Source organism: Terrapene carolina, unplaced genomic scaffold (assembly GCF_002925995.2).
Source record: "Terrapene carolina triunguis isolate 2854851 unplaced genomic scaffold, T_m_triunguis-2.0 Scaffold558, whole genome shotgun sequence".
Taxonomy (NCBI): domain Eukaryota; kingdom Metazoa; phylum Chordata; order Testudines; family Emydidae; genus Terrapene; species Terrapene triunguis.
The window spans coordinates 8,529,081-8,546,603 of NW_020664909.1; the positions used below are offsets into that span (position 1 = coordinate 8,529,081).

The window sequence follows — 17,523 nt, forward strand, 5'->3', positions numbered from 1 at the left end:
ACAAAATAACAAACACAAATTTCCATCAGTGATAACAGAAATTTACAAATAGGCAAAATAAAAAAATGCTACTTAAGAACTTAATAGAGTTTTATTTAAGGATATTTACTCTGTATATTTTGATTTGTGATGTTGATAGTTTGTGTTTTAATGGTTATAAAGCTTTACCTTTTTAAATCCCAATATCTGCTTTAATTAAATACACCTCTACCCCGATATAACGCGACCCGATATAACACGAATTCGGATATAACGCGGTAAAGCAGTGCTCCAGGGGGGCGGATCAAAGCAAGTTCGATATAACGCGGTTTCACCTATAACGCAGTAAGATTTTTTGGCTCCCAAGGACAGTGTTATATCGAGGTAGAGGTGTAATTGTCTGACCTCCCCATAATTTCCCACAAGTGTGAAAATTTACATTGATAAAAATTGAATTCTCTAAAGCCTACTTAGAACATTGTAATGCTTTAGTGATATATAAGATTCATCAACAGTTTATTTTGTGTTCCTAGTATGACCACAGTCTCAATTTTAATTGTTTGGAGTTTAGTTTGGACTGGCTGCGTTTTACAAATGTTAATAGTGTAAAAAAATAAAAAGCCAGGACTGCTTAGGCTTCAGTCATTAACAGTTGTAAACATATTGCATGCAGACATCAGACTAATAAAAACAGGATAACTCTATTAATCCAGAGGAATTAAACCAAGGATGATTTTGGCCTCATATTTTAACTGCCCAAGGCTTTGAACTGGTGTGTTAAACTACTTTATCAAGGGAGGGGTATATGGTGTGCGCACATACACTTGAGTTCTTTGCATTTGTAAGGTCAACCTGTTGTATGTTCTGCCAAAGCATTATTGACAAAAATTGACAATGAGAACACATTAACCTGTTCATTATATATTCAGGGGCACTTGGTGTTTTATGATGATGAATACATTTACCTATCAAACCCTTTATTTGTACCTGTATGTACTTCATAGTTAGGAAAGAGTCATTTCTGCAGAAAAGTACATTGTGCTATCAGTATATATATATATTTTTTGTAAGTACTTATCTTAAATTTGTTTTCCTTTCTCTAATTGTACTTTTTCTCCTACAAAACTGGAGTAGTCAATAAGTTTAAATGTGACATACATAGAAAAAATGTTTGCACACAAGATGTGAACTTCTTTTTAAAGGGTTTTCTAACCATTAAACCAATGAACAAATGTAGTTTATCCTGTTTGGTCTTTTTTGTAAACAGTTAACTGAAATGTCCAGTACATTTGGAAGAAAAGCCCTTTATCTAAAATTCCCTCGTCTTGGAAGCGGTGAGACTTCCAATTCTCCATGTATTTGTGCCTTTCAAGGAAAAGGTACAGACTTACTCTTGACCTTAGGAATAAGGAATGTCAATCAGAAAACAACCGTTTTTTTTCTGAGGAGTATCTTTAGCCTTCCTCTGTCATAAAAAGCAAAAAGGGGCACAAACCCATTTTTTCCCCACTTAGTGACATTTCAAGTGGTAGGTGTTAATATGGCTGCAGACTATGTCTTTTTCTTCTGTTGCAAAACAAAAGCTTGTATTTAAGCGTAGAGCATACACCTTTACCTCGATATAACGCCACCCGATATAACACTAATTCGGATATAACGTGGTAAAGCAGTGTTCCAGGCGGGTGGGGCTGCGCACTCCGGTGGATCAAAGCAAGTTCAATATAACGCGGTAAAAAATTTTGGCTCCCGAGGACAGCGTTAGATCGAGGTAAAGGTGTAATTGCTAATCTGATAGCATGTAAGAAGAATTCTTCCTCCACTGCTTTTTGGTCCATATTTTGTGGTGTAAGAAGGACAGGGCTTCTTCCTTTATATTTTTGCTTTATCAAAATGAAAGAACATGAGAAAATTACATATATGAAACATCTTAGTGTTGCATCCTAGAGGAATGAATTGTGGTTTTATATTGATATCCTCTATTAAACCTGCTACTTAAAAGCTTTTTCCCCCCTTTATAAACTATAGACCTTTTTTTTTTTTTTTTTTTTTTTTTTTTTTTTTTTTTTTTTTTTTTTTATTTTTTTTTTTTTTTTTTTTTTTTTTTTTTTTTTTTTTTTTTTTTTTTACTATTTCTGGCGAAAGAGAACATTCTCTATTGTAATACAGGTTTGTGACTGTTTTCCCTATAGATTGTTGAAGACTATGCTGGAAGATGGCAGGTTCCTTTGCCTCAGCTTCAGGTGCTTCAGACAGCTCTTTGTTGTTTCACGTCTGCCTGTGTATCATTCCCAGCTGAATGTGAGCACGTACAATATGTTTTGAGTAGCCTAGCTTTGTAAGTACATCCTTTTTCCTATTAACTCCATTTACAGGCTAACTGTTAGTGTTCTACTTTTGCAATGAAAGCAGCATGTCAAAAGAGGTCCTGTTTTGTAAAGGCAGTCTTACTTTCTACTATTTAAATACACAAGACCAAACTTATTCCTGGTGAATTAAATAATTGAAGCTCTGAAAGGGATGACTTTAGCCTGTTCTTTTTATATCACATTTACTCAAAGAACATGCTCAGGTCAAACTTGTGAAAGTGTTGTACAGTTTCTTTTAACAAAACCACCTAATTAACAATAGAAGTGTGCCTGTGATCATTTTATATTTCACTGACATTTTAAATGTTATGTTCTCCTGAAATATTTGCAAACCAAACCTTGTGGCAATAAATGGCCATGAACAAAAGTGAAATTTACTGGTACGCTTCTGTTGTCTAAGCAGAGAGATGCAAAAAGTAAATAAACTAAAAATTATTGTAATGGCCTAAGGTTTTTGTAACAGGAAAAGATTTGTTTAAATTGTGACTCTAAATCTGATTCTTCAACAAAACACTTTTTGGAGAAGAGTTTGTTACATAAGATAGTTAAGAAAACATTTTTCTTTTGAGGAAAAGATTTGTTTAGGGCTAATATACACATCTTCAACTGATGATTTTGTTATCCTGTTAATTTGCCCTAACAAAATCCTCCTCACCATCACATTTATTGTCTAACTCAATAAAGTAGATGCCAAAAATTTGAAAATGTCAAAATAAAAACAAACAATTCTTGTATCCTATAGATATTGGCTCCTGTCATAAGTAGGTGGAGAGAGAAAATTTGAAAGCATACTGAGTGCTGCTTTCACAAATAAGAGCGAGTTCTGGCTGAGTAAATGAGTTAATTTTTTGTCCAGCAGGTGGAACAGCTCTGTCTTGCTGAGCTCTGGTTTTAACTGTTCTTAGTTTGTTTTTGTTACTCGTTTTACTTGGTCAGAATTCGTCATCTCAATGTGGGATTTTGTGTTAGCTCCATGAACTGAGGGTTAGAAAAATATCTGTAAGGGAACACTTTATTGGTCTTTACATCTCCTGCTTGCATCTTCAGAGTGAGCTGGCAGACCCACCTTTTTTTACCTTGTCTTTGAACTACCATCACTAATCCCAGGAGATTAGAAGCTTCTATTTTGTGCACTCATGATATACTTTAAAAAAGTGAAACTGAAGAGTAGGGTAGAGTAGATTTATGTGGAAATATAACTCTTAAAAGTGAATAACTGTTGAGTGAAACCAGAAAAAATAGATGTATCAAAGTATGGTGGTCAAGTACTTGAGGATAGACTACTTGCCCCTATAGAATAGAATGAATATAGTCATAGTATCTGCTTTTAGAGAAAGATCAGTTATTGTCTGAAACATGATTCAGGTTGTTTAATACCTGTCTCATAGTTGATGCTTATTAGCTACTGTGAATCTTGTAAAAACAAAATACATTCTAAGAAAGATTTAGTGTTTCAGGGTAGGGACAATACCTTCATATGTGTCTGTACAGCACATAGCACGGTGTCATTTCGATCCTGAGTGGGGCCTATGGGTCCTACTGCAACACAAATAATAAATAACTGTCACACCAAATTTAGTGTCTGTCCTACTCTAGATTAGGTACTGATCAGAAATTGGGGCCAGTTGCCGGGAAGGGGGGGAATGAGTTTCTCAGTCATCTGCTATCACCCCTTATGTTAAATCTATGCACATGAGTTTGGGGATGGATTGTCCTTTATAGCTTGCTTGCCCCCAGCTTATGAGTTTGAGGAGCATTGAGCACAAAACAAAATATCCCCCCCCCCCCCAAAAAAACCCTGCTTTGGTTGGCTTAGTTTTGCTGTGATGTCACAAAATGATTCTGGGGCATAACAGTTACCAAGGAAACATTGCTGAAGTACGTTAGCCCTAAGGGTGTTGAAGTCTTAGTCTTTCGGAAAATACACCATACATAATACAAAGTCCTAGCTCTTAAAGGAGAGAGAGGGAGGGAGGGAAAGGAAAAAAAAAAAAAAGTAGAAAAAACAGGAATCTGCCTGACCCCATATGGGCTTTCTCCATACTTGAGCAGGGTTTCCTTGGTAACCAGATGGTAAACTACTGAGAGCAGGGACTGCTGTTCTCTCTGTGCACTTACTAAGCAAACCATTCATAATAAATGAGGCAGCATCTATAGTCACTTTAATACAGGAGTTGTGTACTGGGATCATTGGTAAACAACATATACAAGCACTGACTTGTAGCACCTATGTTATCTGAAAAGATGGTGTGGCAAATGGCAGTAAACAACATGAATGTAGATACCTATATTTTAAAACGGCGTGGTAGGTCAGATCACATTTTGGAGCATCAGGAGAGATGAAATTGACTACGATAATTTTGATATTCATGTAAAAAGATTGATGGAGAAGGAAATTTTAAGTCTTGTTTTGAATGGCCCATCTGAGCCTGCTGATTTAAGCGTGCAGCACATATTGAAGGTGAAGAAATGTGAAATTTAGATCTGCAATTCACTTTTAATAAAAACTAGAACGAAGGTATTTGCAGATGATCCCAAATTCAATCAGAAACCAAATAAAAACACATACTTATAGTTAGTGTAGTCTTTCCCAAGCAGTGTGTGTGTTACCGAGGCTGGTAGTTTTTCAAACAATCACATGACACATGACTTCTGCTGCAAGTAAAATGTATTACTTAAACTTACTGATCTCACTTCAGATTGGCAATGAGAATTTGTGGTTAGCAGGAAGTATTTGTTGTTTCAATTAGCAAAATTGATCAAATTTTCCTTTAGGATTGAGATTAAAGGGCCCTTGTGCAAAAAAACCACTACAGCTTGAATATGAAGGAAGGTGCAAAAATTGACCATGCCATTTTAAAAACAAGAGACTCTAATGTAGAATATCTCTAAATATTTCGTTTACAAATTCAGAGTAACCTTTTGATTCATCATTGGATAAAGAAGAATTAGGTGCATCTTAATGTAGAAGTAGCTCAACCCTTAATTACTTCGAAACAAAGCCTGTTATTGTAGATAGTGTTCTTCCCTTTATAAAGAACATGACTTTTACAGAAATGTTTGTTGGCCTGGTCTACGTTTAAAATGTAGATCAACCTAGCTGTGTCACTCAAGGGTGTGAAAAATTCATATCCCGAGCACTGAAGTTAAGCTAAGAACACAAGACTGGCCATACTGGGTCAGACCAAAGGTCCATCCAAGGCAGTATCCTGTCTGCCGACAGTGGCCAATGCCAGGTGCCCCAGAGGGAGTGGACCTAACAGGTAATAATCAAGTGATCTCTCTCCTGCCATCCATCTCCACCCTCTGACAAACAGAGGCTAGGGACACCATTCCTTACCCATCTTGGCTAATAGCCATTAATGGACTTAACCTCCATGAATTTATCCAGTTCTCTTTTAAACGCTGTTATAGTCCTAGCCTTCACAACCTCCTCAGCTGACCTAACCTCCAGCGTAGAAATGACTTAATTCTCCTGAAGAATTATTTCATCAACCTAGCTGTTGCCGCTTGGTGAGGTAGATTACCTACATTGATGGAAAGACCACATCCGTTAATGTGGGAAGTGTCTACACTACAGCAGTGCAGCTCTGCCGCCTGTAGTGTAGATATGCTTTTACTGTTCACCTTAGATCTTCTTGGCATTTGTACATACCTTAATTCCTTTCGATCAGTTTAGTGTTGAAGCTTGAGTAAAACAATTTGCTTTTACTTTAGGAGATCTTTGGAAACTGAATTTCAAAAGTACTGAATATAGAAAGTGAATTTTAATTGGTTATTTTCTAGGTACCTTGTGAACTGTTAAGTTGACCAAAACTTTTAAGCTGTTTTATAATAATTTCTGAAACTCTTTCACTACTTAAAGTTTATCTGATACCTACAGATGGAGGAATAAATGTTACAGGCAGAGAAAGTGTTAAAGACAGGGATAAGTTGTCTCCACCAGTAAGTTCTAAGATCAGTCCCCTGTTACCTCCAGCAGCTGCAGAGGATGCTAGGACTTGCACAGAAGCCCTGTTTGGGCCTTAATATTTCATGACAGCCCATGGCTGGTATCAGTCTGATAAACTTCAAGCTCCATTCTCACTAGCTTCTCTAACGGAAAAGGAGCTTTTTCTGAATTATTTATTCCCCCGAATCGGGGCCTGCACCTAAGAGGGCCCTGCACCCTAAAAATGAGCACCTAACTTAGGCGCCTTTTTAATTTTTACTCACCTGGTGGCGCTCCGGGTCTTTGGCGACGAGTCCTTCACTCGCTCGGGGTCTTCAGCGGCATTTCGGCGGCAGGTCCTTCAGTGCTGCAGAAGACCCAGAGCGCCGCCGGGTGAGTGATCCCTGCCGGGGCCCCGTCGAAACTATTCGAATCGGGCCCCGCAATTCCTAAAGCCGGCCCTGCTTTCTATAACATCCTTCCTAATAACGAACCTTCAGCTATAATAAACCTGGTCCCTGGATCCCACCTCCAGTCCCATGGCTGTGGCAGTGCTGGAGGAGCTGTCAGCTGTACCACCCCTGGCTATAATGAACAAATGGCATGGATCTCAGTGGGTTCATTATAGCAATAGTGTACTGCATTTGCAAAGTTACTTTTGTAACCCCAACGGCTAGAAATTTAACTTTCTTTAAATGAAATCTTAAAATCAGCAAAAATTGATGACTCGGGTCCTCAGCCCTTTTGCTACTAAGTTACTCATACTAGTAACCTGATTTTGGAAGCCTTTATTTTTTTCTTTTACTGTTTGTTCAGGAAGTTTTAACAAGTTTACAAATCCTTGCCATGTAAATATCAAACAAAATAATCATTACAATAGTAAGCTTTTGTTTTGAAAGACACCGTACGGTAATATAGTCATCGGATCTCTCTGTTTAACAGGTTTTAACATGTTATAGTGTGAGAATCATTACAATGCCCATAATGTGTTTCTAATGAGTATATTAAATTGAGTGAAATTTCTGATTACACATGTAACAGACCAGGCATGTCTATCAAATGTTAATATTCTCCCAAAAATTGAACAATTGTGCTCTTTTTTTGCGGTGAATGTACTTTGTTGGAGCATTGAATAAATGGTAAACCAAATATGTTTGTCCTCTGTCTATTTTGCTGGGTACTTCATTGGTGCATTAATTTTTCATAACCACCTTTGATATTTCTTTGAACCATTCTGTTAGTTTTTTCAAGATTTCTAACACTGAGGGTGATTTTTAGTCCTGTTGTTGCCTTATCAAATAGCAGAATACTATTAGCAGTTAAGATGGTAAATTTCTGTACTTTTATTTTTATCTTTAAGGTACTGGAAAAAAAAAAATTTAGTGACTCTTCTTTAGAACTAGATATAGTGGACCCCTACAGAAATCCGCTCAAGTAGTGTGGTAAGCTAAAATCGATAGAGTAGAGTGGCAGAGCAGTGCTTAGCAGTACTCCAGCAGTTCTGTCTCAGGAGGGAAGTTAGTCTGCATCTTGCAGAGTGTGGGAGCTTTGCCACTGGATACTTCACTGCTCTCCTTCTCTGCTCACATAGTGGCAAGTGGGATACTTCTAGCTAGTGACTTGCTGCAGGATTTGTCAAGGATTGAGCTGTGAGTAGAGCACAGTATCTTTGCAAGAAAAACTCAGAGTAATAAAAGAAATTTTAAATCAAATCTTTTGTGTGAAAGGGATAGAGTGAGGGGCAAGCCGTAGAAACTATACAAATATAGGGGAGGAGCAGTGAAAATAAGTCAGAATTAAGACATACCAATTTTGTATGCCAGTTTGTTTTGTCACACAGAAGCTAAATTAAGTCTCATTGGGTTGTGAACACAACACTTCATCATTCTTGAAAACCACCTTAAAGTTTTCCATAGACAATACAAAACAAATTATCAACTGTTTAGTCATTTTTCTGGTACAACAGTTTCAATCACACATGGCCTTGACAATAAGTATGTAGTGAGAAGACAAAATAAGGAACGGAAAACTTGTGGGTGAGAAGGTAAATTACTTGTGACTTTGACATTTAATAGAAAGTAACATGTTAGGGGTTAAGTCTCTATCACCCAAAGTCCTGTGCAAAGTATTAGGCTAACCTACAAGACTTGTATGTTTCACAAGGATTTGAATTATGCGTCATGGAAGTATTATTCTATCATTTTGTGAAAATTCAAATTGCTAAATTTTCTTACAGTTGAATACTCAGGCTTGTAGAAATACAACTTCAGAGCATTGCATGGCGACTTAGCAGTGACTAGTGATAACTCAGGGCTAAATCTTTGTGCAGTGCAATTAAAATTAATCCCATCTAGCAGCTGCTGTTAATGAGATTCAAAAATCTGAAAATAAGAAATTTGTGAATCTTTTCCTGAGTGGTGTGGCTTTGAGTTTCAAATATAAATTATGCAATTGTATTGCCATGTTTTTGTTACAATGGTACATTATGCATCTGGAAGGGAGACAATTTCACCTCATTCTGTTCAATTTCCATCTCCATGTCACATGCCTAGAGTGAGCAGAAACCAAGTTAAAGGTGATGTGCACAGTTCTGTTTTAATTTATAGCATCATGTTGATATATAAAGGAAGTCAAAAGGATTTTCTGAACCCAAAGGGTTTTTTCTGTTTGTGTTGAGAAATATCAGATAGGTCCATTCCTGTGTTCTCTAGCAAAATGAGGGGACTGAGATCATAATCATATTGGGAGTTTTCAGATCCAAAAGTTGAAGTAGTATCAAGTCTTCAATCTATGTTCTTGCTTTCAGCAGCTGTTTAAGTTAACTCTTGAAGTAAAAATCTCTATTTAATTTGGTTTCATTTACATGATGTCTGTGATTTTTACCATCCGAGGAGTTACACAGTAGTTTGAGGTTTTTAGGGGTGGGCCAGACCTGAGTTTCTCATTTACAGACAAAAATATTGAGTTAACTGGTGCAGAACTGAGGATAGCTTCCATACATTGTGGGTGGGATTTTCAACATTGAGCATTTTTTGAGTAACTCTTACTATTAGTATAAATTGGGTCAGAGTCAAACAAATGGTAAGTGCTTTGGAAAACACTACTCTATATTTTAACTGCTGTGATATGTAATACAATTTGTAATAGAGTTTTTGTAGTTTGACTGCCTAAGTACCAAATAATTTCAGGATCCTTAGCTGTGAAGACAGCTGAAATGATTTGCTTTTGTTTGGTTTGGTTTTGACTTATTTACTTGTGTTTGTAGGAGTTTTTTTGAATTGCTGCTGTTCTTTGGAAAAGATGAATTCTATGAAGATCCTTTAAAAGATATTCTAGGTTCAATCCAGGTAATACCAGTTGTTGCTTGCTTCTATGTCTGTTTTTGTAAAACACAATTTTTGGTTTTTGAAGATCATCCTGTTTGTAGAAAGTCATGCTTTCATGAGTGTTTGGAGGATACAAGCATTGGTAGAACACTTCAGTAGCGTGAAGAAAGATAGTGAGCCATTTTATTTACACTTCCCGTCTTTGTAATTTTATCAGAGGAAAAATCTTTTAGTACACTTGCCATTGCTACTACTGTTGATATCAAAAGCCTAAATACACTGGAGCACAATCCTTGTTTTGTAATGATGAACAGATTATTAATAAGGTTCTATTTTGTGAATTTGCTTTAAGAGACAGAAAAAAAATTCAAATAAAGATCCCATCACCAAATTAATTTCTGACAGCTTTCCTTTAAGTATCTGACCAGAGTTTAGTGTCATTCAAGTAATCAAGTGTTCCAGGTTATGATTTAAATCTACAGTTTCCTCCTCCACAATTTTAGACAGTGGACTGAAAAAGCAAAACTGTTATCTTATTTTATTGTTTAGGACTAGGCTTTGTTCACACTTACTTGCCTTATGTGTTGGGCATTAGAGGATGCTAACATCTAGTAACTGCTTTATAATTGTACAGTAATGTTCTCATTAACCATCTGACATGAGTTACCTAGGCACATGCTGCAGAATTGGGTGGGGGAAGGGAGCTGATTTAGACACACAGAATGAAGCATGTCATGGTTTTGCTTAAGTTTTGTGGGACTGTTTTTTGTTAATATTTAGGGTACCCAAAGGAATGGTTGCTACATCAGATTCAAGTTGAGACAGATCCTTGCCATAAAGAATTTATAACATAGACAGGGGATGTAAGAGGAAACTGATAAAAAGGCCCATATTTTTTCTTTACCCTTAAATTCTTTGTTTTTATTTTAGCTTTTTTGGTTTGTCCTTTTTTATTTTTTATTTACTTAAACCATTTGCCTCTCATTTGTCATTTTGCATTTTGACACACATTAGTTTTGTTTTCTTTTAAATCAATAGTGCATTAATGGTCAAAGTGGTCTTTTTAATGAGGAAACTTGTAAGATTTGCTTTTCAACCGAACACCTACATACAAATTGTCTTGATGAAAATAAATCCGTTTCAGTTCCTTGACAGTCAAACACAACTCACTCAGACATAATAGACAAACTTAGGAATGAATTGAAGAACATAGTAGCTAAAATAACCTACAGCAGAAATGAATGTTAAAGCAGTGAATTGTAAATGCCTGGAAGCTGTTCTCTAGCTTGCATGAAATATGGATTGTCCCAAAGACACTTCAGTGTGCAATAAAATCTAATGATAGATAAATTGTCTTGAATAGAATGATCTGAAAAGAATTTCAGATACCATCTTACTTTCCATTTAGTATCTTGTTTCTTTTTGCGGATGACTGATACCAGGTGTTGTGTTAAGCTATTAATTGATGCTGGTGGCAAAGGCTACTTTATACCAGTAAATTACAAAGAAAGAATAACTTGGGCAGCATGAAAATTGTGGCTGCTGCTATCAGATTACTACAAGTAAACATTTGGCTTGATATAAGACTTACAGGGTTTAAAAAACATATCTGCTTTAGGACATTCCATAATCACCACATAATTCCAGGGTAACTTCTTTTTTGTACTGCATTTATTCACTTCTGCCATTAAAATTAACTTAGCAGAGTATAGACTGCATGACTGGACCAAACCTCACCTGTTGTAAATCAGTGCTGATTTATGCAAGCTGAAGAGCTGCCCTAGTATTTTTTCTACTTAAATATCTCTTAATTGGAGACTAGAAGACAGCTCCCCAAAAGTTTGGGAAATGGCACAAACTTGTCAGGCTTAGTTGACGGCATTGTTAGGATGTTTACCAAGGTTTGCGTATAACCTTTAGATTATAGAAAAGCTAGATGGGTACCTTTTTAAAGGCTTAATATATAGCTTCAGTCAACATGTATGTGATTTCATAGTTTTAACTCAAAATAAATATTTCTTGAAACTTGTTTACAACATTTTATAATATGTATTTAACTTGTACGATAACTTTTAAACCCTTCTTATGAAGTTAGACTTTTTAGCCATTAAATGACTAAAACAGGTCTGTCAGACCTCTTGACAGTTTTAAATCTAATCCACTTTTTTACTCCTAGGAATGCCAGAACCTCCTAAGCCGATACGGAAATGTCAACCTGGAATTAGTGACTCGAATTATCAGAGATGGAGGGCCATGGGAAGATCCAGTATTACAGGCAGTTCTTAAAGAAAAGCCTGTATCTCAGGAGTTAGGTATTTGATTTAACACACATACATTTTTAAAAGACTTTAAAACATGCATGTTTAAGTATTATTTTACAAATACTTTTGCATATTGGGGCAATACTGACAGAGAAAGTGTGGTGTCAATAGTACTTAAGTTGTATTTTTGATATAATTTACTATACGTTATACTTGGTGTCCTATATAATAGATACTAATTTGAAAAACTTGTTCACTGTTCGCTCACCCTGTAGGGCATAATGAGCTAGTTACCCTGAGGCTGTTTTTTTTTTTTTTTTTTTTTTAAATTGAAGTAATTACATATAATACTGTTAGAGCCAGGTATTTACCTGTCAACTCACTAGTTTGGGAGGAGGGGCAAAAGCTCTTCATTAAATTTCTATCAAGACAAGACATCAAGGTAGTTGAAGTATTCATAGCTTTATACAAGAAAATAAAACTGATTTTGAGGTTTGAGGTGATTGGTGAAAGGTTTTCACCACCAGCCTTTATGAACTACATTAAATTATATTACAAAAATGTCTTTACTAACCTAGGGAATGTGGTCTGCTAGCAGTGGTCTATGGCACCTTTTTACCTCTTGCTTACTAGTTCAAAAGTGGCTCAATTTGATATTGACTAAAGGATGCCACTATCTTTCACTAGTTTTCCAATTTTTACATGTCAACAGAGTATCTTTCTTGAGACAGACTGGTTCAGTCAGTAGACAAGTGTGTACGTTATAATTGTCACCTTTTATGGTAGCATTAATTCAGAAGGTAAAGACTGAAAGGCCATGGAAACTGAGTTGCCCCCCATAAGCATAGATGGTTGTTCCAGAACAAAGTGGAGGGAATTTAGTAAGATAATGCAGGGAAGCTTTGAGTGCTATACCTCATCTGTGGACAAAAGGACTTGGGTCTTCAGAGGTGTCAATAGTGTACCTTTCATTATAAGTAAATTTGTATGAAAGCAGAATAATGGGTGGGGTGGAAATGTCATTGGAGAGTTTTGTATCACACTGCAAGTTCCACTAGAATTTCTGTTTGTAATGATCTGGTGGTAAAGGAAGTAATAGAAGCAATGGAAGTGATAGAAGTCCAAAAGGATCTGGGCTTTTTATAATATCAACAGGATATTCTGAGAGAGATGGAGAACGCTCAGGTACATAGCACATTCCTCTTCAGTTTTGGATGTTTCAGGTGGCTTGATCCAAATTCTTGGCCTTCAAAAAAATAAAATAAAAATAATCGGTCCTTTTCCTAAGAGCTATTTATTTTCTGATTTGCCTGGTTAGTCATTATGCAGAAGCTTCCCCCAGCATGCTTTCCTGCTACCTGGTTCTTTGTCTCTCCCAGAATAAAATTAGCTGTAGCCTTTAGAAGATCATTTTACCTAAGATGACTGCAGGCTGGATCTCCCTTCCTTGCCATTGCTAAGTATTTTAGCTCCTATATTTTCTACTGGCTTTCTCTCACACATCTATCTCTGAGATGGTAGCACATCCTTATGCTGTTTTCTATTTCCTTTTAGGCAAATAACTCCTTGTTTTAAAAAAGAAAAAATATTTTATTGCTACTTAAATTAGGCTGCCTCTAAAGCCCAAATCTTCTGGAAAGAGCTTTCAGTGAGCATAGGAGGATTTTTGAATCCTTAGTGTGAGCAATTCAGTACTGCAAAAATAATACATTTAGGCTACATTTATCTTTCTAAAACATTACCAAACTGCTTTCACAGTGGGCACTTTTGGTCAGGGTGGTTTGTTTTAAATCATGAGTTAAATCAGCAAGCAGGAGATCTTGATTTAAATAATCGATTTTAATCATGTTTTGTGTTTGTACGTATTTTCCTAAAGAGAGGTTGATTTTTCATTATTTGGTAATTATTAAAACATGTTTGCAACTAAATATAGCCTTTACACTAAATGTGGTGCTTTTTTGCCAACCAGGAGGACACTTTATCTATACACCTTTAGTTAAGCAATTTAAATAGCTTACCTTACTTTTATTCAAATTCTTAATTTTTGCATTTTTCTTGTTACAAAATGGCGAACCATGCATTTATTTACTAGATTAACTTTTTTCTTGTGATTTATATTAAGTGCCTGTTGGAATTCAAATTCAATTAAAAATGCACAAAAACAGCACTGTAATACTTTTATTAAATAAAGATTCATAAAAAGTTTCAAAGTTGATCAAACATGATTTGCATTTAAAACTGACTTATTAATCAAAGGCAGTATTATCTCTAGTTAATGAACTGATTGTTTCTGGTCATCATATCCTTCAAGATTTTAGAACCCATAGATCTCACCAACACCTAGTTTTTATTCATAGATTGGAAGAGGAAAACAAGCTTTCCTGCATTTTCTTCAACTCCCAGTGGGTTTCTTAATTTTGAATGAACTAGTCATCAAACTGAACTAGTTGAATAAACTGAAATGAAGAACATACTCTCTTCACGCTTGCAGAAGAGGTTCTTCTTCGAGTGCTTGCTCATGTTGATTCCATGGTAGGTGTGCAGTTGCTGGAGATTTTTCCCTTAATGGTCTCCGTAGGTCCGGCCCTAGCGCCCCTGGGAGCCCCGCGCTTATGCGCTGGTATAAGGGGTGCCACTGGCCTCGTGCCCTCTCAGTTCTTTCTTACCATCCATGACAGTTGCTGGAACGGCTTTTTGCTCTCATATGGTTTTCTTACCCTGGTGGTATGGACTTGTTTGTTATATATAGTTCTCTCTAGTTAGCTTAGTTAAAACAGTAAACGTTAAAGTATAGATAGTTGTCCCAGTCTTGAGGGACTTTGTTCCAGGGACTGGGCATGTCCCGGTCTGCACATTTCAAGCCATGCTCTACCTGCGGCAAAGCCATGCCTATGAGCAACATGCATTCAGCTTGTCTGAAGTCCCTCAGGGAAGCTCACATCAAAGACAAGTGCAAGATCTTCAGGGGCTTCAGGCGTCCAAATCTTTCCGTACCTCGACAATTGGCTGATCAAGGGCCGTTCACAAACTTAAGTCCAGTGCAACGCTGACTTCGTGTAGGCTACCTGTCAAGAGTTGGGCCTATTAATAAACGAGAAACAGTCAACGCTAGCCCCTGTTCAGAGAATAGAATATATAGGGCCAATGCTCGACTTCACTCCAACAAGAGCCTACTGGAGGCCCGGTTCCAATCTATGTCGAACCTAGTCCCCTCGTCAGGGCCCACCCACTCATGGTCACTGGGATGTGGCTCAGGTTGCTGGGTCACATAGCAGTGTGTACGTACTTGGTGCAGTATGCGTGGCTGTATCTCAGACCCCTACAGATGTGGCTGGCCTCAGTGTATTTTCCAGGCAGGCACCATTTGGACATGATTCTCCCAGTTCCGTTGGCTGTCTTAGTGTCTTTGACTTTGTGGGTGGACCCATGGTCGGTGACGAACAGGGTGCCCTTTGCTGCCCCATATCCTTCAGTGACCTTAGTTTTGGATGCTTCAGACCTGGGATGGGGAGCCCACCTCAGCAGTCTCAGAACCCAGGGCCTCTGTTCCCAGGAAGAACTTTCCTTACATATAAACATCATAGAATATCAGTGTTGGAAGGTCATCTAGTCCAACCACCTGCTCAAAGCAGGACCAATCCCTAGACAGATTTTTGCCCCAGATCCCTAAATGGCCCCCTCAAGGATTAAACTCACAACCCTGAGTTTAGCAGGCCAATGCTCAAACCACTGAGCTATCCCTCCCCATCAGGGAACTGAGTCATATACTTAGCCTACCAGGTGTTCCTTCCCCATCTGTCAGGCAGAGTAGTGCAGGTCTTAATGAACAACCCGGCCTCCATGTTTTACACCAAAAAACAAGGGGTAGCTCACTCTTCAGCCCTGTGTTAGAAGGCCCTCTGGTTGTAGGACTTTTGTGAGGATCACGCAGTCCACTTCAAGGTGGTGCATCTCCCGGGAGATCAGAATGTGCTAGCGGATCCCCTCAGCAGGTCCTTCTCCTCTCGCCACGAGTGGTTCCTTCATACACAGGTGGTCAGCACCATCTGCCACAAGTGGGGGACTCCCCAGTTGGACCTGTTCACCACCAGACAGAACAGAAAATACCATCAGTTCTGCTTGGCACATGGGCTCAGCAAGGGCTCCTTCTCGGATACCTTCCTGCTCTCCTGGGCAGTGGGGGGACTACTGTGTACGTTTTTCCACCGATACTCCTGGTTCACAAGGTTCTCTTAAAGATCAAGATGGACAAGGTAAAGGTTACCCTGATAGCCCTGGTATTGCCTCATCAGCGTTGATTCGGGATGCTTCTGGACCTCTCGGTAGCAGCTTCACTGGGGCTCCCACCACCCCCGGACTTGACCTTGCAGAACCAAGGCCGATTGCTCCACCTGAACCTCTCCTCCCTACACCTGATGACGTGGCTGCTGTGTGGCTGAACGCAGAAGAGCAAGTCTGCTTGGAGCAGGTCCAGCAGATCTTGCTAAGCAGCAGGAAACTCTTCCCAGGCAACCTACTTGGCAAAATGGAAGCATTTCACTTGTTGGGCCTCATAATGGAATCTCTCTCCATCTTGATCATCCCTGCAGTCCATCTTGGGCTATCTGCTTCACCTGAAGCATCAAGGGCTAGTTCTGTCATTGATCAAGGTTCATTTGGCAGCCATCTCGGCCTTCCATTCTCTGGTCTACAGTAGATCAGTCTTCTCCCACAAGATGACGATCTGGTTCCTGAAAGGTTTAGAGAGGCTCTACCTGCAGGTTTGCAAGATTCCCCCATGGGACTTAAACCTGGTGCTGTCAAGGCTCCCGGGAGTCCGCCTTTGAGCTGTTGGCATCTTGTTCTCTACTGTTCCTCTCATGGAAGGTTGCCTTCCTTGTGGTGGTTTCCTTGGCCAGCAGCATCTTCAAGATCAGAGCCTTGACTTCAGAACCCCCTTATACGGTGTCCTTCAAAGAGAAAGTTCAGCTACATCCCCAACCGGCCTACCTACTAAAGGTGGTGTCGCAGTTTCACAGCAGCCAGGACATTTTTCTGCATGTCTTCTTTCCGAAGCCTCGCAGAACAGAAAAGGAATGCCGGCTGCATACCATAGCATTTGACGGGCCCTGGCCTTCTACATTGAAAGGACTAACCCTTCCACAAGTCAACATAGCTTTGTAGCAGTGACAGACAGGATGAAAAGTCTGCCAGTGTCATCCCAGAGAATCTCATCCTGTATAACCACCTGCCTAGGAACAGGCGAAGGTTCCACCTCCGGCCATAATGACGGCTCATTCTGCGAGAGCTCAGGCTTCGTCAGCGGTATTCCTCATGCAAGAACCAATCCAGGACATTTGCAGGGCCGCAACATGGTTGTCAGTTCATACTTTGATGTCCCACTATGCCATCACCCAGCAGGCCCAAGACTATGCCAGTTTCGAAAGGGCAGTGTTACAATTAGCACGTCCACGAACTCTGAGTCCACCTCCAAGGGTACTGCTTGTGAGTCACCTAACATGGAATGGGCATGAACAAGCACTCAAAGAAAAACTGTTACTAAACTTTCGTAACTATTCTTGGAGATGTGTTGCTCATGTCTATTCCATGACCCACCCTCTACCCGTCTGTCGGAGTTACCGGCAAGAAAGAACTGAGAGGGCATGGGGCCGGCAGTGCCC

The 17,523-nt window shown here is 38.7% G+C and overlaps 1 protein-coding gene across 1 annotated transcript in view; it reads left to right on the top strand.

Annotated features, from left to right (window-relative positions):
* ZNF654 (zinc finger protein 654) overlaps positions 1-17,523 on the top strand; it is a 59,502-nt gene that overhangs the window by 19,940 nt on the left and 22,039 nt on the right. The window contains exons 2-4 of the mRNA XM_024208620.3: positions 2,169-2,314; positions 9,542-9,623; positions 11,779-11,914. Of these exons, the coding sequence (XP_024064388.2) occupies positions 2,169-2,314; positions 9,542-9,623; positions 11,779-11,914 (364 nt within the window). The remainder of the gene's footprint in view (positions 1-2,168; positions 2,315-9,541; positions 9,624-11,778; positions 11,915-17,523) is intronic.